The sequence below is a fragment of the Convolutriloba macropyga genome, chromosome 10 (genome assembly GCF_964194025.1).
Source record: "Convolutriloba macropyga chromosome 10, txConMacr16.3, whole genome shotgun sequence".
Classification (NCBI taxonomy): Eukaryota; Metazoa; Xenacoelomorpha; order Acoela; family Convolutidae; genus Convolutriloba; species Convolutriloba macropyga.
Genome location: NC_134477.1, coordinates 22,710,679 through 22,732,126, shown reverse-complemented (window position 1 = coordinate 22,732,126; position 21,448 = coordinate 22,710,679). Strand labels below are relative to the sequence as shown.

General features: G+C 35.5%; 1 protein-coding gene across 1 annotated transcript in view; it reads left to right on the top strand.

Annotated features, from left to right (window-relative positions):
- Positions 1 to 21,448, top strand: part of LOC142347966 (sodium/calcium exchanger Calx-like) — a 205,994-nt gene that overhangs the window by 146,967 nt on the left and 37,579 nt on the right. Inside the window, exon 8 of the mRNA XM_075399132.1 lies at positions 6,056 to 6,241. Within this exon, the coding sequence (XP_075255247.1) occupies positions 6,056 to 6,241 (186 nt within the window). The remainder of the gene's footprint in view (positions 1 to 6,055; positions 6,242 to 21,448) is intronic.

Sequence of the window (21,448 nt, the reverse complement as noted above, 5' to 3'; positions counted from 1 at the left end):
GCATAGCCATATAGGTTGTTTGCATCTATGTACCATATTAGCCTATTGTTGTTGCTATTGTTATTGCTTTTGTCATTGCTATGGGGCTTCGTCCATGTTTCACCATTGTTATTGCTATTGTTATTGCTTTTGCTGTTGCCAATGATATTCATTTATCTATCACCCATTATTCGACATATAAGACCTCCCTTTGCTTCAAGGAAATCATCTAGCAATTGCTTATCTTGTAATGTATCTAATTTAACATTACTTGACATTAACCAACAATCAAAACTATAACCCGAGAAAATTACATAGTGTAGAGAGTTGAGACTGATTTCTTTCATACTTAATTTAACATATTCATTCATGCAGTAGTTCATTCTATTTCCACATCATTCTTTAAAAGCTCTATAGTAAGATTCTTACCGGTTTTATGACTGTTGTCTTTATTAAAGTTATTGACTTCTTCTTGTGTTGGTAATTTATTAGATAGTGAGGATTTGAAGTCTCCTATATTTAGATTACCTATAAGAATGTCCTAGTCATCTAAACCAAAAAGTTCATATGGGTAAAATGTTTTAGTTTTACACCCAATTATCGTTGTCATTTGATCTAGGGGCATAGCTTAAAAGTTATAACTAAGTTATAAGACAACCAATGCTAAACATCTTAGATTTACCAGCAGCTGGAGGTAAGCTATCTGCTTTTTTTTATCATTGATCTGTTTAAAGATTTCAGTATATAGTAGATTGAAATCATAGCCACTACCATTATGGAATATTATAGGAATGAAGTTTTGTTGTTTGTATCTTAGATTACACATTTTTATGCTGGTCCCCTATATTTGCCAGTTTCATGACAGTGATCTTTTACTTTATTAAAACATGTTTTGCTGCAAAAATGACAAGGGTCATTGGCTTCATGATATACTTTATCTTTTTTTTTAAATATCATCTTTTCATTACGCTTGATATTATTCCCTGTTTCTATTTCTAATAGATCTCTATCAAATCTTTTTAAACAGTCCAAACCAAAATAGTATTTAAAATTACCTTGCCAGATGTAACCCACACTTATTGGTATTTGTTCAAACATTACATATTTGCAGTCACGAGCTGCGTTAACAACACAGCATTCTATATCAGCAGTTGTAATATTTTTTGTTTTCTGACGTTTGTGTTCATTTATAAAACTAATTTTTTTTTCTTAAGACAAACAATCTCTGGTTTGAAAGAGTGGCCAGATACATGATTATCGTATTTAATTTGAGAGTTAAACCAATATGTACATCTATCAAAGTAATAGAAATTGTGTTGGCTCTTATTCGGTCTTTCTATAAAGGTTTCTAATGTTTTAATTAGTGCACAGTGTTCTGTTAGTCCATTCCCCCAAACTAATATTCCTACATCTTTTCTATCTTTATCAAAAACATCCACCGATTTGAACAATTTTACTTTACCTTCACTACAAAGTATGTATACCCAAATAATAATATTGTACAATTTCTGCATTCTTAATATATAAGCAAAGTCATCTTCAAGTTGTTGTCTTAGTTCAATTAGATTATTTACAAATTTACTCTCGCGTGTTGCATGGTCCAAAGCGGGATGTAGCCAAGCAGTAGTAGTTAGTTGTAAGCAGTTGTAATTGGACTTGCGTATATTTAATATTCATTTAGGGTTTTTGAGATCGGGGGTAAATCTATATAACTACCAATAGAAGCTTTGGTCGGTTCAATATTTATCTAAATGCCTCTTAGTCCAAGAAATTCAAAGTCATAGCTATAAGCCTCATACATTTCCTTTTCAAAGTTTAGCATTGTGTGAAGTCTCCATTTTTCAATTAATAACATAGTCAGTGTTGAAAAATTATTTAGTAGTTTTAACTTCTTCTTAGGTTCTCTTCTTGTACTCACAGTTGGCTGTGCTCTTATATTTAAAACTCTTATCTTTACGAAACTGGTAACAGTTTTTAATTTTTTCTAAAGAGTTATTAATAGCCTCATCTATATCTTCCTTGTATTTTTCAGCTTTATCAGTAATCTAAAATTCTTTCATGTTCTGGCTAGAGTTTGTATCAAAGTATTCTGTGTTTTCTAGATACTTACGATTATGACTATATGAGTGAGTAGTTAGGACTATTCTATTTCTAAATTCTGCAAGACTTTCTTTACATTCATACCTAATTCTGGTTTAGATATTAGCTTTAGATTTTGGTTGGGATGGGGTTTGGGTTTAGGTTTAATAATATATTTGGTGTTATCTTTAGTTTTAGTTTGTAGGACTAAGGGCGAAGCCCTTTTAGGAATGAGAAAGTACTCATCTTCATCCGGGTCATATACTCTCTCCTTGTTTTCAGGTGTGGGTTGGGGAAGGGCATGCCTTCTTTCAACAACCAAGGGCGAAACCCCTTTAATTCCAGTTCCGATTTAGGTTGGGATGATGGGGGTAGATTCTTTTCAGCTTTAGGCTTAACACTGATTGGGGCTTCATCATCAGAACCAAAAAATTCTCTAACAACTCTGTATGTTCAGAATCTTATGATTGATGCCTGTATAAACCCATCTTTGTTTCAGGATAAATTATAGACGTCGAAGAAGTTCACATTGCTGTTAGTTGAGTGAGACATGGTGTATTTTATTAGGGAAAATTTTGGAAAAAACAATTTTTCAAAAATGAAAAATGAAGTGCAATAAGTGTAAAAATAAGCATTGGAAAGAATGTTGTAATGATTGCAAAGAGTTAGAATATTGTTGTTATATATGCAAGGATATAGTTAAAGTGGAAGGTTAAATTAAACATTTAGGAAAACAACAAGATAATCCGGATCAAAATCTAGAGGATATTTTGTGTAAAGTTTATAGGCATATTCCTTTCTTTAGGTTTAGAATTGGAAGATTCAGATTGTGCATCTATCTCAATAGAGATATAATCATCAATACTAGAAATCAGTTCACAGAGCATGTTTAGAAATATAAGATCTGCAAAGCAGGATCCTTGATCGGTGAAGACAGGGGCTCTGCTCTTGGTGTTTAAGATAAGCACAAGTAGAGTTATTTTATATAAATATTAGCAAAAATTAAAATTTATAAAAGAGTTGAGCTGTTTTTTTATGCAAGTTATCTTCGCAAGTTGCTTTTACGTGCTTGTTACACGGCCTCACTAGTTACACTAGTATCTGGGATAAGTCCAGCGGAGTCGGTGGGGATAGAACCCGAATTATCCGTCTGATATTGGATAATTACCAGCTTAACTCGATATTAGTGGATTGCACTTTGTGAGACAGGAAAAGATAGATTTTGAGGGAATATAAAGAGAAATATTGTGAATAAAACAAAGGGAAATAAAGTAATGTTTATATGTGCACCTCATTTTCGGTAGTGTATATAGTAGTGGATAAAACGGGGGTTACTGTTACCTGTTCAATTTGGCTCATTTCCCCGAATGCGGCTAGAATGAGGGAATTGAGACAAATTGTGCTGGTGGCTGTAACCCCCGTTTTATCCCCTACTGAGTATTATATTTTTCATTAATAGTTTTTGTTAATTGATCAAACTTTTTTCTATGATGCTAAAGTATTCAAGCTGTTTTAATTTACCTTCGATTTAATTAGTTTATTCTGTTTTCCATTTGTAGATTGTTTAATTCTATTAGTGTTTCTAGTTTAACCATATCCTAAATTTGAGAAAAATCATAAAAATAACTCAATTTCATGACTTATAACTTTAGTAAATCTTTGATAATTACTATTTTATGGATGCATTTTGTATCATTAGATAGAGAAAAACATAAGCTAGTTTTTAATAAGACATCGCTGATAATAAAAAACTTGATTTTTATGAAAGTTATTCGACAAAAACTTTATTATTAGGCCATTTTTTTAATCACGTATAACCTTTATAAATCTTTCTGTATAAATATTTATTGAATGTTAATTATAACTTTAGAAATAGAAAAACCTAAGCTAAGTTTTAATACTGCATGGCTTATTGTTAAAAGTTGATATTTAAATAAACAACAAAATCATTTTTTACCAATTAAATATTAATATACTAGATAGCACAATTTATCGACCAATTTCTGTTACTCCGAGTTTTGCAAAAACTTTTGAGCGCCTCCTTCTGACAAAGATGATGGAGTTCATTGATAAGCATAAAACTATAAAAGAGCAATTCGGATTTCAGAAAAAAACTCTAAAACAGATGCAGTTCTGGAACTGGTTGAAACAGTTTCGGCTAATTTAGATCAAATCAAAGAAACTGTTGCTATTTTTCTAGACATGCAAAAGCGTTTAATTCCATTTCTCATAAGATTTTCTTAAAAAAATTGAAATCTATGTTTTTTCCCAGGAAGCGAAAGAATTACTTTTTTCATTTCTCGCCAACCGCAGACAAAAGGTAAAACTTAATGGCATGTTCTCTGATTGTGAAATTTTGAATGACGGTGTGCCGCAAGGAACTGTTTTAGGACCACTCGTTTTTCTTTTCTATGTGAACGATTTCTCATCTTATATAAGCACAACGGATAAGGTAATTCAATTCGCAGATGACACAAGTGTTGTCTGTTGTGTACAGAAAGGTAGCTTACATGGAAAAGTCAAGGAAATTTTGCAAAAGACAGAAGAATATGTAGAGAGGAACAAACTAGCTTTGAATACAAATAAAACCGAATTAAAATTTTCGTCGCGCGATAATTCAGATTTCGGATCTATTTTTACAAAAAGAAGTTCTCACAACACAAAAAAGTTGCAGATATCTTGTTATTCAAAGTGACAGGATTCTTAGTTTCGAGGAGCAGCTGAATAAAAACTTGGAAAAGAGGGCTCATGCTATAAGATCAAATTAGCTGATAAGACATCAAGTTCCCCTGAACGCGCGCGTTCTTCTTCTAAAATCACGTGTGCTTTCACACTTATTATTTACGGCAATCTTTTTTGAAAATTTATCTGCAAAGAACCTAAAACGCCTTAACCGACAAATTAACTGGGGTATAAAGGTGTGCTTTCTTCGCAATAAGTATGACAAAGCGAGAGATCTGCTAATCCAGACAAAGACCCTACCAGCTGAGCTAATAATAGCAAAAATTTCGCTAATCAAATTTCATTATGATATCGCTAGGCCAGAAAATTCTGATAACTTTCACGGGTATCTGAGTCTTCATCAAATACTCGAACAAAACAATTCAAAATTAGACAAAATGCCAAAATCAGCTTTGGAATGAACTCGATTGCTCGTCAATGCGTGAAAAATGAAATAAGTTAACACATTGGCTTCGGTTGGCAAATAATGGAAACGTTTTTAAGAAAACGTTGAATGATTTCTTGCTCTCACAACATGAAAAAATTCCTTTGAATAGTAACGTAGGAGCTTTTAAAAGTTATTTTTATTTTAAGGAAGAAAACAATCGAAAGATAATTTTATAATGTGATTCTTTAAGAAATTTGTTGATGTTTATTATATTATTATTTTTTGAATGATTTGAAGTATTTTCTGTTCCAGGTATTTTTAGTCAAGGAAATTGTTGCAAAAAATAAATCTTTTTTTAAAATATTTTTGAATGTTTCTGCAATTTAACAGAAACAAAAAACATTTGTTAAATTTTGATACTACTTGACCATTGTCAAAAATTATTTTTTAACAAATTATTCATGAAAAACCATAAAACTGAGAACAAAATGTTCATTTTAACCACTTCAAATGTTAATATTTCTCGTCAGATATTTTTTTGAATGCATTATTTATCATTTAAAAGAAATGCGTTCAATCTGGCCAAGTCTGTTTGGTCTAGGGTGGCCAAATTCTTGAGTCGCGGATCTCATCTTGGGATATTTAATTCACGTCTGAAATTGACCGAAAATAATTTTTATTCATACACGAAAATGTGCCGTACATAATCACAACAGGAAAAGAAGGAAACTTAACACCTATTCGTCCAGGTTTACATCCTTTTCTCCCACATTTAAACTCCCTTCTTGAGAATTAATGCTTGTACAGCCATCGTGTACGAGATGCTGCTTGTTTGGTCAATTAGTGCAAGATGACGAGACTTCGTTCTATTTTCTGATGTCACTTCAGCGTGTCCATGGAAGCTGGGCTGTGCCTTCATACCTCCTCCAGGGTGGGGTCAGGGCTGGCCATGCTTCCTGGGTGCCCTGGGTGTGATTGGGTTGCTAACTTGGCTGATGGAATTGGTGGCTACCTGTGTGGGCTGTGCCGCTGGAGTGAAGGACATTGTCACTGCAAACACTCTCGTCGCATTAGGTTATAAACTCCTTCCTGGGATGATCCGTAGCATTCTTCGTCTGGGAATGGTCTGATCAGAGGTTGTTTCAAGCGCACAATCGCCTGGACAATAATCTGGATTTGGTCCGTGCCATGGTCGCTCAAAAGTCTGATTTCAGTCTGATCAGAGGTAGTTTCCGTCTCGCAATATCTGATGAGAGACAACTTCGAGCGCACTCCGAGAGCACACATCTTTTTTTGAAACATGTAAAATACTTTGAATATAACCCTAAGGTTAGATATCTACATGCTCTAAAATGTTAAACAAATTAATCAGCATTTTTATTAATAAAATAATCTTCAAATTGTGGCTGTTCGTTCTCATGGGTAAAAATAAGATGTGAAGGCTCCTATTTGTCTATTAACGGGCACTTTTTTGTGCTGATCGAGTAAAAACTTGGTTAAAACATTTTTAAAGCTACTTATACTGTTAAAAGTCCTTAATGAAGAGCGCAATTTGTTCCATTTTTGAACGCTTTTCAATATTAAAGATTTGTTGCTCCACTTCGTTTTCGTTCTCTCTTTTATAATAATTTGATTTGTTCTCTTGTTTTGTCTAGCATTAGGGAGACTTGTAAACATTTTAAAATTTTCGCATGTTTCCCAGTGTCTTATATCTGTTTGTAGCTTCATTAGGCTAACTTTTCAGATAAAGTATTCGGCTGGCAGGATACGATCCTTGATGAGAAGATTAATCGAGTGCTGAAATTTTTTTAGAAAATAACAAACATTTATTTCCCAGTTAATTTGCCTTTTTATGCGGTTTATGTTTTTTTGCTGTAAGAGTTTGAAGGGATACTCCACTGAAAGATAGATGACAAGATATAAAGAACGAATTGCATGGGCCAATTTCGTTAAAACTGAGTTCAGGTGATTTTCAAAGGTTAGTTTTGAATCAATTTGTTCTCCCAGATAACGACATGCATGAGCTGGTTTGATAACTTCGCCTTTAAAAGAAAACTCTGGATCCGAATTGGTATGATTTGTGAAGGATAACATGTCTGTTTTATAGGCATTTAAAGTGAGTTGATTCTCTGTCAGGTATTTGCCGTTTGTTCTAATATTTTTTCAAATTTTTGTGAAAAATTTTCATTACGTTGAAATTTGCATATAATACTAGTGTCATCCGCAAATTGAACAACATCATTTTCGCCTTCCAGTTTTCAGAACAATCGATGACATATAACAAAAAAATAAGAAGTGCTAAAACATTTCCTTGCGGAACACAGTGATTAATAGTTATTTGATCTGATAAGTCAATATCCAGTTTTAGGCATTGTGTTCAATTATGCTAGAAAAGATTTGAGAAGTAATTTCGTCTAATCAGAGTTTCTGTGCGTTCTGTGCTGTCTTTTTTAAGATGAGAATTCAGATTAGAGTAGTGATTTTAATCACGTTGGATTAGTATGGAGCCAAAAGGGTGATAAATTTTGAAGCGTGATTTTTTCCAAGTACTTTTTTCCAAGTATTTTAAAAGCGGAGAAAGAATTTGGTATTTGAACATTTTTATTTTGGTTTTCCTATGCAAAATTTTCTTTCACGTGCGGCTATTTGTCTGCTGTTTTAACTGACTCTTCTATTAAGCGCTATTAACATGTTACAAATAATTGGCGACAATATAATTGAACTCATTAACGTGCAGCTAGCGTTTTTTCCACTTTGGCAATATTAGTGATCATAAAATACTACTGAACATCTGATTACCGCCCTTCTTTATTTTTATTTATATTGTCTTGTCAACCAGTTTCAAAGACAACTTTACAGATTGCCGATGAATAAATGAACCTAAATAAGTGTTTGGGTTGTTGTCTAATGGATTTCATGACTTTGCCACTATTTGTTCTCAGTAAAGTTGGTTGAGTTTTTGAGTTTTGACTGTATTTGTAGTACTTTCGGTCGTCTTATCATTAAATCTCATAAGAGAAAATTACCATAGGTCGGTTGCTAATTTGAATTGTTTTGTTTATTTTAGTTGTTTCAACTCATAAATATCTATTTATATAACTTTGACTTTTATTGTTTTCAAGAAATATCGAAAATTTGACGACTATGAGGTTTTATTGCTCAACTTATTATTGTCTTTTCTTTTAGTATCCTTAATGAAAAGTGTCATCAGTTGCAAAGGATGCCTAAATCAATCGATGTAATCGTTTCAATTTGTGGTTTTGCAACGTTTAGGCTGTTCGTTTTTCAAAAAATTTTTACTGTTTTTGTTTACTTTTAATATTATTGATATTTCATTACTATATTTCATTAATATCAGACTTCATCGGTTGACAATGAGTAATTATGAAACTAATTAGTCGCAAGATTTCATAGCAATCGTTTTAAAGGTTTTGACGCCCGCTATTCAAAAAAAATTACAATTGATTTTTTGAACTGAAGTGTGTTTGTTCTGCTTGTGGTCTTATGGTTTAATCTCAAAAACAAAAAGTTCTTATTGTCCTTCCAGTGCGGCGTGGTTTTAGTAAATTTAGAGGCTCCGTGATTTGTACCTATTTTCTTCCGTTTTCAGCCTTTGGAACTCATTAAAAGTATTTCATGGCTTTTAAGGTTTTAAATTTTTATGACATGTTGTTGTTTAGGGTTTTGACTTGTCGCTCGTAGGATGACGCTGCTGATTTCCACAAGTAGTTTTTTCCAAAGATATTTTTGCCAATTTTTTCAGGTTTTGCCTCTTTTTGGTCTGTGTTGGAATCCCACACGTTTGTTGTCCTGTTTCCCGACTCTTTGGTCACATATAGTCAATTATTTCATCAAATTAATTTTTCAGTTAATTTTAGACTTCCTAAGGCATTATATAATGGAAAAACTTTTTTAGGGTATATTTGCGCGTACAGCTTCAAGGGCTTTGTTTACTGTATTAGTTTATTGTCACTGTAACACTTTTTGTTGGATCAATAGTTATTTCAATTGTTTGAATTATTATCCAGGACTCGACCTGCTATGTTCTTGTGAGTTGTTTTCACGCATTTATCAAGGACTCTCAAAACGTGATAAACAGATTGCACTCAGTGGGCTTTAAATTTTGGAGGTTCTAAACTGGCGTTAGCAGTCTCTCAATTGTTTTGAGTGCTGAAGCTGCTAGTAAGACCTATATTTATTGCTAAAAAGTGATTTGTTTCGAGTCCAGAAGGGTCCAATTTTTATATTTTTAAAATATTTAAAGATTTTGTTAGATTGCGTATCAAAATAACCTTTAAGAAAATTCATAAATGTGCATTATAAGCAATACTTTTTCTTTGCGTCTTTTTTGTGCCATAGAATTTGCTAATTCAAACATAAATACCCGAAATAATATTGATTTCTGCAGTTTTTATAGTTTTTTTTCACAATTTTTGTTGTTTTTTTAGTTTTTCGATCTTCAGGGACTGATGAAACATTTTTAGTGATTTGAGATGGGTAACTTGATCGTTTCTGAAAATTAAAAATATCATTGTCAGGAACTTTAGCTCCGTTTCAAATTTTGCAGTTTCTGTAATCTTTTTCTAACATCTTTGTCCTTTTTTTCCATGTTTTATCTTTCAAGACAAAAAAACTCCTTAAAGCTTGATAATTTCTTGAAACAAAGAAGGAACTAGTTTTACAGATTTTAACATTGCACTTTTGTGCCTATTTTCAAAGAAATTTGCAATTTGCGTCAATTTCTTTTGATTTTTTATGTCATTACTATAGGTTCTTAACCACAGGGGGAAAAAAGCTTTTACGAGCTATACTGTGGTTTCACAAAGAATGCTTTTAACGACCTAAAAGTTCTTTGGCCACCTTTTATTATAGTGTGCTTTTTTGAATCAATTCAATGCATTTTTGCCATTTTAATTGCTCTCAAACTATCTTTGTAGCAATTATATTAGTCCTGTGGTCATTTCTGTATGCAGTTTTTCATTTCATCAATTTTTGTCTAACCCATTTACCTTTTCGACCTTGTGAAAAATTTTCATTACGTTGAAATTTGCATATAATACTAGTGTCATCCGCAAATTGAACAACATCATTTTCGCCTTCCAGTTTTCAGAACAATCGATGACATATAACAAAAAAATAAGAAGTGCTAAAACATTTCCTTGCGGAACACAGTGATTAATAGTTATTTGATCTGATAAGTCAATATCCAGTTTTAGGCATTGTGTTCAATTATGCTAGAAAAGATTTGAGAAGTAATTTCGTCTAATCAGAGTTTCTGTGCGTTCTGTGCTGTCTTTTTTAAGATGAGAATTCAGATTAGAGTAGTGATTTTAATCACGTTGGATTAGTATGGAGCCAAAAGGGTGATAAATTTTGAAGCGTGATTTTTTCCAAGTACTTTTTTCCAAGTATTTTAAAAGCGGAGAAAGAATTTGGTATTTGAACATTTTTATTTTGGTTTTCCTATGCAAAATTTTCTTTCACGTGCGGCTATTTGTCTGCTGTTATAACTGACTCTTCTATTAAGCGCTATTAACATGTTACAAATAATTGGCGACAATATAATTGAACTCATTAACGTGCAGCTAGCGTTTTTTCCACTTTGGCAATATTAGTGATCATAAAATACTACTGAACATCTGATTACCGCCCTTCTTTATTTTTATTTATATTGTCTTGTCAACCAGTTTCAAAGACAACTTTACAGATTGCCGATGAATAAATGAACCTAAATAAGTGTTTGGGTTGTTGTCTAATGGATTTCATGACTTTGCCACTATTTGTTCTCAGTAAAGTTGGTTGAGTTTTTGAGTTTTGACTGTATTTGTAGTACTTTCGGTCGTCTTATCATTAAATCTCATAAGAGAAAATTACCATAGGTCGGTTGCTAATTTGAATTGTTTTGTTTATTTTAGTTGTTTCAACTCATAAATATCTATTTATATAACTTTGACTTTTATTGTTTTCAAGAAATATCGAAAATTTGACGACTATGAGGTTTTATTGCTCAACTTATTATTGTCTTTTCTTTTAGTATCCTTAATGAAAAGTGTCATCAGTTGCAAAGGATGCCTAAATCAATCGATTTAATCGTTTCAATTTGTGGTTTTGCAACGTTTAGGCTGTTCGTTTTTCAAAAAATTTTTACTGTTTTTGTTTACTTTTAATATTATTGATATTTCATTACTATATTTCATTAATATCAGACTTCATCGGTTGACAATGAGTAATTATGAAACTAATTAGTCGCAAGATTTCATAGCAATCGTTTTAAAGGTTTTGACGCCCGCTATTCAAAAAAAATTACAATTGATTTTTTGAACTGAAGTGTGTTTGTTCTGCTTGTGGTCTTATGGTTTAATCTCAAAAACAAAAAGTTCTTATTGTCCTTCCAGTGCGGCGTGGTTTTAGTAAATTTAGAGGCTCCGTGATTTGTACCTATTTTCTTCCGTTTTCAGCCTTTGGAACTCATTAAAAGTATTTCATGGCTTTTAAGGTTTTAAATTTTTATGACATGTTGTTGTTTAGGGTTTTGACTTGTCGCTCGTAGGATGACGCTGCTGATTTCCACAAGTAGTTTTTTTCCAAAGATATTTTTGCCAATTTTTTCAGGTTTTGCCTCTTTTTGGTCTGTGTTGGAATCCCACACGTTTGTTGTCCTGTTTCCCGACTCTTTGGTCACATATAGTCAATTATTTCATCAAATTAATTTTTCAGTTAATTTTAGACTTCCTAAGGCATTATATAATGGAAAAACTTTTTTAGGGTATATTTGCGCGTACAGCTTCAAGGGCTTTGTTTACTGTATTAGTTTATTGTCACTGTAACACTTTTTGTTGGATCAATAGTTATTTCAATTGTTTGAATTATTATCCAGGACTCGACCTGCTATGTTCTTGTGAGTTGTTTTCACGCATTTATCAAGGACTCTCAAAACGTGATAAACAGATTGCACTCAGTGGGCTTTAAATTTTGGAGGTTCTAAACTGGCGTTAGCAGTCTCTCAATTGTTTTGAGTGCTGAAGCTGCTAGTAAGACCTATTTTTATTGCTAAAAAGTGATTTGTTTCGAGTCCAGAAGGGTCCAATTTTTATATTTTTAAAATATTTAAAGATTTTGTTAGATTGCGTATCAAAATAACCTTTAAGAAAATTCATAAATGTGCATTATAAGCAATACTTTTTCTTTGCGTCTTTTTTGTGCCATAGAATTTGCTAATTCAAACATAAATACCCGAAATAATATTGATTTCTGCAGTTTTTATAGTTTTTTTTCACAATTTTTGTTGTTTTTTTAGTTTTTCGATCTTCAGGGACTGATGAAACATTTTTAGTGATTTGAGATGGGTAACTTGATCGTTTCTGAAAATTAAAAATATCATTATCAGGAACTTTAGCTCCGTTTCAAATTTTGCAGTTTCTTTAATCTTTTTCTAACATCTTTGTCCTTTTTTTCCATGTTTTATCTTTCAAGACAAAGAAACTCCTTAAAGCTTGATAATTTCTTGAAACAAAGAAGGAACTAGTTTTACAGATTTTAACATTGCACTTTTGTGCCTATTTTCAAAGAAATTTGCAATTTGCGTCAATTTCTTTTGATTTTTTATGTCATTACTATAGGTTCTTAACCACAGGGGGAAAAAGCTTTTACGAGCTATACTGTGGTTTCACAAAGAATGCTTTTAACGACCTAAAAGTTCTTTGGCCACCTTTTATTATAGTGTGCTTTTTTGAATCAATTCAATGCATTTTTGCCATTTTAATTGCTCTCAAACTATCTTTGTAGCAATTATATTAGTCCTGTGGTCATTTCTGTATGCAGTTTTTCATTTCATCAATTTTTGTCTAACCCATTTACCTTTTCGACCTCAAAACGTGATGAACATGTTGCACCCAGAGGGCATTAAATTCTCTCGACCTTTTACAGATTAAAGAAGGAACTATTTTTACAGACTTTAACGTTGTAGTTTTGTGCCTGTTTTCAGTGAAGTTTGCGCTTTTCGACAATTTCTTTTAATTTTTTGTTAGTATTAGAGGTTTTTAACCACAGGTGCAAATGAAGCTTTTACGAGCTTGACGGTGGTTTAGTGGATGGCTTCGCGAGACAAAGAATGCTTTTAAAGATCTGAAAGTTTTGTTTTTTGGTAACCTTTTATTATAGTGTGCTTTTTTGAATCAAATCATTGTTTTTCTTGTCATTTTAATTGCTCTCAAACGATGTTTGTAGCAATAATATTAGTCCTGTGGTCTCTTCTCTGCAGTTTTTCACTTGATCAATTTTTGTCTAACCCATTTGCATTTTCGACCTCAAAAAGGGGAAGAACATGTTGCGCCCCGAGGGTATTTACTTCTCTTAGAACCTTGCAGCTCACTGGTGTCTAGGTATATGATTTACAGTGATTCTTTTTCAGACGTATGCGCATGGTGTGGAACGCGTTTCATAGAATTTGCACGCCCAACCCTCTTTCTAAACTTTAACCCCCCACAAACCACCGCCCACATAACTCCCAATTACCTCCACGCACATCCTTCATGCCGCAAGGACGTGGCACCGTGCAGCCAAAAACCCCCACTGTCACCGGCCATAACCCCCTCCCGGTGCGCTCAACTCACGCGCCAACACCCCCCCCCCCCATCCAACAATTAAGCTAAAATTAACCTCACTATACCGTAGGTAATTAATGGCAAAGCCAACCGTTCGACGGTCGATTGAGAGCAAGTCTGCCGACCTTTGTCGATTATATTTATAGTTTTCAAATCTTTAGAGATCAATGAATTTTTTTAGTATCTTGAAAATGGATTACCGGATAATCTTAGTGACATTGAAATGGTTTAAATGATAATAGTTTCCTAAACTTTGATTCGTTTGAATACGATTTGCTAATTGCTTTTTTCATTTGTATGAAAATATTTTTTAACTTTTCAGTTTTTCGATATGTGGTTGATGTAACAAAATGAACATGGCGAGCAATATAAACAAAATTATGAAATTAACTAACCTATGGTGAGCCAAGCATAAGTAATGCAAAATACAATCATCAGCAATTAAATTTTAGGCGGCAAAGCATTTTTGATGCTCTTTTACCAATTTTTTGTGTGACGTTTTTGACATCAAATCATTCGGCATTCGGTAAACAAATATTTCGAAAACCTAAAAATATTAGGCCGAAAACAACAATAATTGTTACATATTGCCGTTCTACTCTTGCCGAACCTTCTACGTGTATTTCGTTCTTATTTTAAACAAATTTTGTGCGTATTTGATCACTTGAATCTGAACGGATAATATTTACTTTGTTTACTCGGTAAGGTTCTCTTGCCTCAAGAAATATGTGAAAAAAACTGGTGATAGTTTTATTAGCGGAGGAGCCAACGTACGTAGGACGGCGGAGCGTGCGACGCTATTGGAGTCCTAACCGAGTTCAACAATCGGAATGGTAGGTTAGAAACCTCTACAGTGGTTTCTTGGACCACCCATAACAAGTTACTGGTGTTAAGGTGTTGCTCGTCAGGCGTCTACTACTTAGCCCGTCGGTTCAGCTTCGGTAAGTAATCTCTGAACCAACAGAACCAAATCGCATTAGCGTATCACTGCGCACCCGCGTAAAGTTTATGACGATCAAAGCCATTGCCATCAGCAGGAGACGGGATAGGTGTCTAATATTCTTCCAATTTAAACTAGATGGGCAATATGGATTTCAAATCACTAGAATCAGCGCTTACAGGCGTTAGCGGGAACGAATTAAGAGCATGCCACACGAGACAGAAAGTAGTATACACATTGCCAAACATTTCCGTTATCAAATATGCCACACTTTGCCGTTAAATTACAATAAATTAGGTTAAACAAACAATTGACGAACCTTCTACGTTTATGAGAATAAATTTCTGCTTATTTTAAACGATTTTTGTGCGTATTTGATTACTTGACGCCGATTGAACAATTTTCACTTTCTTTACTCAGTAACACCTTCCGGCCCGGAAAAATATGCGGAAAAAACTGAACTGGTACAATTTTTGCAAGCGGGCGGAGGATTGAACGTACGTAGGACGGTGGAGCGTGCGACATTATCAGTCGTTACACGCGTGCGAATGCAAACTCGCGTTAAGTTCTTGATGGTCCAATTACTTGCCACCAGGAATGCTGGAGTTGCGCGTCGAATATTCTTCTAATACAAATTGGTTGGGCGCTATAGCTTTCATATTTCTAGGATCACTGCTTCCGCGCGTTAGCAAACTAAGAGCAAGTCACACGAGACAGAAAATAGAATACAGCAACTCAACTGTAAGGACACGTATGTAAGGAGTGCTAAGACTCGTATAAAGTACGCTTAAAACTGCACACCAACCTCTCCCAGTACCACAGTGATGTGGTGCTTTAATTAGATTGAACCTCGACGTCGTTTTTTTGTTGACAAGTACCGCAATGTTGACAATATTCGCTTTTTCAAAAATCTTATTGAGTTTTTTCTCCGCTCAAAAAAGTTAGTTTCAAAAAACTAATTTAATTTTCAGCATTTCAACATGTAAATCTCAACATGAACAACGTCAGTTGTGAGACAAGTGAACACGGTTTCCCTACATTTTTGGTTGTACGTCGGACTCTAACATAATATGGCTTGGCTCAAAATTGTTAGCACCATCGGGTGAATGTATGCGATTGATAAACGAGTCTCTCCTTAGTTAGGCCACATATAATTGGTTGCATGTTTGTAGCTTGGCAGCTTCTGCTCTTCAAACACTTTTTCAGTACTTAATAGTGTTACTGTACAATTTGTTGGATTTTGTCAACGTGCTTAACACTTAACTTAAGGATCAATTTTTCAAATGGGTGACGTCTACCCAAGATTATGGGTTTCTTTAAATTTAGACCAACATCCAATAACCGCGTTGTTTGCTCGGGGAAAAGAATTCTTCCTTTTGAACTATAGAACCACCAGTACGGAGCATTCCATCTAATATTTTTTTGATTTATTATCGAGGACATCACTTTTCTTGGTTTCAAGGTACTCTCCATGAATCAAGTAATGGCGATGACGTTTGGCTTTGTCCTGCTCAATAAGGTCAGTAATGCCAATATAGAAGTTACGGTAGAAAGCTTGTTTCGACAAAGGTTGAGAACGGACGCTGAAAAACAAAATAATTTTGATAAAAACTGAATTCATTAAACGAGAGCAAAGGAAAAGTGAGTTCTCTTCTTTGAAAGACGTAGCCGGTGATACCACGTCCTCATTGGTGACGCCTCATTGAATGTTACTGATGACATCATTGTTTGGCAAAAAATGGAAGTTCGCAGCCTTCAAGAAATGCGGACCCTTGACCGAGCTACGATATTGCAAAACCTCAGCGGTCACTATACGCGGGCGAACATCAGCTGCTTTATCCTTATTTGCGATTGGTGAACGCAGGTACACACCAAAATTTTGCAAATGCAGTTTGCAATGAAGATTGGTTGCTTAGCATTTGATTTTAAACGCCCACTGAAGGGCAGTTGTGATATCGGTCCGCATGATTTTGACGATAACCTTGAGTACCCAAATAATTTAATTTCCAAACAAGTTGCGAGCAAAAAACGCTTGTAATTCTAGGCTTAGCATTGTCATCATCTTCAAACGTACTACACAAAATTTGCCAAGTACAAACGGCAGCTCGGTATTTGACTCCCAGGTAGAAGTAACAAATCCTGCTCGGAGAAAGATCGCCGTTCTGAAACATACTTCTGAAATGTTGTCGAACAATAGTAACTCCAGCTGTTCAAATGGTCCGGTAATGTTTCGAGATGAAATGATGGAGGTATGGTCAGATAGCTTGGCACAATATGCATGGAATCTTTGAACAGTGTCTTTTGGTAGCTCATCATCCCAAATCTGTCCGGTAGGACGCAAAAAATATCCTTTTTGTGTACTCCTGAACCAAAGGCAACCGCTGCGCGACAAAACCGATAGGTTCAAGGATCTTTGACACGAGTCTTAGCACTAAACTTCGCTTCAAAGATTGAGTTACGGCGCATGCAGTACTCCGGCTAACTATTAAAATATTGTTAGACTGATCCTATTTAAGACTTAGCACGTGCGATGAGCCCACGTACAATGAGATGAGAAATAACGTTTCTGTGGACTGAGTTGACCCATCAATTTATTCAGCAATATTTGTATATTGCGCATAAACTTCGTAAGATCAAAACCACAGACGCGGAGATGAGGTTCCAAATACCTTAATTTTTATCGATAGAGACTCCCCAAAATCAAGATAATTATCAGATCGAATGTTTCCGGGGACCGTAGTAATCAGGCATCGGAGTAAAGCTCGCTATTGTCCTTCCCCGCCCGTGCGTTGCTGTGGGTAAATAGCGTATGTGGGCGAATTTTTGGCTCCTAGAAAAGGTGTGCATTTTGTTGATAAACAATAACGTTTATTGTGGGGTCCGACCGCCACAGAAAGCGTGAAGATGCTTGGTCAGATGATAAAACATCAACTTGAATAAACATTACTTCGATAACCGCTGACACGGTGAACGAATGTTGTAAAATTGGGGGAGTAAAAAGAACTTTTTTGAAGCAGGTCATATCCATTGAACACTGAGCTATTCATTGAGGCACCGTAAACGTGAACCACCGCTGCTCCATTGAGCAAAGAAACCTGCACTAATTTTGTGGGTTCACAGCTGGGTGGTGAGGTAGGCACCACGTTTTATCAGGTCAATTCTTAATCTTTTGAGAGTCTCGAATCTGAACAACATACTATTTGTTTAGTGCTTGTTTTAAGGTACTGTGGATCTCTTTGTAAGTTAATCGTGCTTGACAAGTCTTTTTCTGCTTACTTGAACTGCACGAGGGAGAAGAAGTAACTTTTGGGGAGCTGGATGTTGTCAACAGCCCAAGACATTCCGGCGTTGCGTATGAGTCCATTGTGTACAGTGGTAGTCTCAAAGACTTTGTGAGCTCGTGCATATGCTGTGGACCGCGGGTAGACCTTCTTGTCCTTCTTGTTAGCCTCGATAGATTCGATGTCGGACCATGAGCCAATTTGACTGGCTAACTCATGGTAATGTTCTAATATGACCTTGAATCACGTTGAGATTGAACACAAACTTGGCCGTGACGGACAAATTAAAAGCCAAAATATGGGTGGCCTTAAGGCAACTGACGAGCACTTCTCATTGGTGTTGAAGTGCGGCATGAATGACATGATAAAAATCCTCCTCCGAGTTTTTTCTCAATGTCGTAGAAATATTGTACAGGATCGATTACAGCTAAGTTCGGGCACATTAATTATTTCTGAGCTGATCTTTAGCTGTGCTCCTTTGGTCTCTCGGTCGATTGAGCCACCATTGTGTTGACTATCTCTTCAATTTCCAAACCCTTGGCAGTTACCTTTTCTGCTCTAACCTGCAAACGGAGTCCAGCTTCAAGTCTACGGGTTACCCACGTGTTACTGCAGGCGGTATCACACACACACAAAGTCCTGTTATCTAAGCCCAAAGAGTTGGCCAAACGTATTTTGTTCATCTGAAGAAATAATTCTTCAATATCATTAAGAGATGGCAATGTGGTGGTTTTACTTGAGGTTTGGTGGTTACTGATGGTTTTGTCTGACTCTTGTAGTCAATTTACCGGTGTTCGGTATTTGCGACCACAAAAAGGAAAACACTCTCCGCGCCGAGCAACAGCGTGTTTTGAGAGCTAGTCCACCATTCTGATAAGCATTTGGCTGGTTCGGGCACTGTTGGAACCTGTGTTTATCCCCTAAGCAGGAGATAGTAATTTTTGGCAACAAACTTTGCTTCATGTTTGGGAGTTTTTTTCCTTAAAGACTAGGCATTCCAACTAGCGGTGGTTGCCTTTACAGACCACGCAATGCGTGTTAATTGGCTTTGAGAACAACGAAACTTTTTTCCTAATTTTTTATTTGGTTTGAGTTAGGAGGCAACTTTGTTCAAAGATTCTGATTTTTTTTTTCACTTTATTAAATTTTTGATATTTGAATCATAAGGTCGTGTACCTCTGCTTTTTCTTTCAGCCAATATTTAAAGCAAAAGAGAGTTGGCTTCACCTTGTCCGTTTCAATGGTAAAAATTACCCAGTCCCTTTCACGTTTATTTGTAAATTCTGTATCGCCTGGTTAAGTAGGGAAGCATTCCTAAAATCAGCGACATATAACACTGACTTAAAAAGACCAACAAGGCTGGATATTGCTAAAGAATAGTATATGAAGTTATCATTCTTGAGCATTTCAAGGGCGGAAAGTTGCGCAGCATATCCATTTGAGCAAAAACGAATGCCTGTCAAAAGTTACGTTCTAAATTCTGTATTGCATCATTGTACATCACACCACCGTAGGCGAACTCGCAATTGCAATATTTGCTTTACCAGTGACAACCGTTTTAAATTAGGTTAACTTAGCATCATGATTGAGTGACTAAAAGTTAATAGCACTTTGGAATTGACTATACTGTTCATGCCACTGCAGTGGGTCGCCTATAATCTGTTCAAGCTTCTCCTCAGTCAATGGATCATTTTTGCTTGTAATCGCGTTAGCCAGTTCCTCGATCAATGACCTTTTGTCTGGTGTTGCGACAGGGGCAAATGTTTGCGGACAATTTCAACGCAACGGAGCGGCCCCAATGTAACATACGTTGGCTGAAGGACTAGAGCTGCAAAAACTGGTGCTACATTACCAGTCGGTTTCCTTTTGTATGCCGGATGGCGACTGCTTACCAATCAAAGGATTTTTGAAAAAAATTTTGCCGGGAATTTAGTCATTGATGGTTCGATTTGTGTCTGAACATGTGACTACACACTATTCACAACAGCAGTACACTCGTTGGCTGTTGATTGAGTGTTCTGTGGAAAACAATCGAGTTCTACAATACGAACGCTGTGCTAGTAGCCACTTAAACAGTAGGATTGGTTTCTTGACTACCTATACCAGCTTACAGGTCTTGAGGCGTTAATCGGCAGCCGCCTGCCGCTTAGCTCAAGATTTCAGCTTTTTTACGTTTTTTCTGACCCAGCGAGACCAAAAAGCATAAGCAGAATTTTCATGGCCCTCTATTTTTTGCTACCAACAAGCGAAAGAATGGCGTTTGAATATTCTCATAACAAAAATGGCTGGGATCTGCAGCTTTCAAGTAGCTAGGATTGGCACATACAGGAAAGCAAGTGAAGAACTTGCTATTTTAGCGTCATTTTTCGACCAGATCAAGGCAGGGGTACCCCTACGTGAACCAAAACAACAACTCCCATACCACAAGAACTGCTGTCCATGGCAGTAACTCTCAACACTCACATGTAAATTTTGACCTGGACAGCGTGGATTGTGAGAAAACTGAACAATAATTCCAACTTTTTTCGATGGTACTTTGATCAGTAACATAAAATGGCACAAAATAGTCAACGCCAGTGTTGGTAAAGGACAGAGACTGGTAAGTGAGTCACTCTTGGGCAGTTCTGACATGTTTGATTGAATGGTTGCAGCCCGGAAGTTTCTGCAACTTGAAACAATTTGGTTTGATTGATGCTTATGATCCTAATTCCAGTACTGCATACAAAGTGTTCCTACACAATTTATCCGATATAGTCAAGTTCCTGGTGATAGTTCCTTAGGTGAGTGTGCTCAAAATCAATCTACCAAAAGCGTTTTGGATGCTTTTGCATTAAAACCAACTTCCGTTAACCCCTTGATTTGACCAGAGGAAAGAAATAGTCAATTTGAATTACAAAAATTCGGGTTGCGAGCTAATTGAATACTCCGTTTAACTGAATTATCGCCCCGAAGATCGAATCTTTTGGTTCCAAAAGACTCTCCTTAAACCAAGCATTTCAGATTACCCTCTGCTTTGTCAAGCCTAGCAAGGCCAGAATTGCTGCTATCGAAGATACGGTAGCCGGAAGGTTTAAATAAAAGTTGGTGAACGTATGGTGCAAAGCAAAAACAGCGACAAAAATTAAGCTAACTAAACAGGAATAAGGATGGAACGCTGTTGTCACAGATATAGCCAGTGATACAGTGTCTTCATGGTTGGATCCTTGTTTGATGTTATTGATGACTTCTTTTTTAGGTGAAAACTGCAAGTTTGCAGTCTTCCAAAAACGCGTACATTTGACCCAGGTATGCTTTTGCAAAACCTCAGAGGACATTCCACGCATGCCAACTTCAGCTATACCGTCCTTAGTTGCGACGTGATTCAGCAGTATACGGCGCCGTCCAGAGCTGGTGGTCCAACGTGGTCCAAAATGATATACACCAATATTTTTTTAACACAATGTGCTGTAGGACCGCA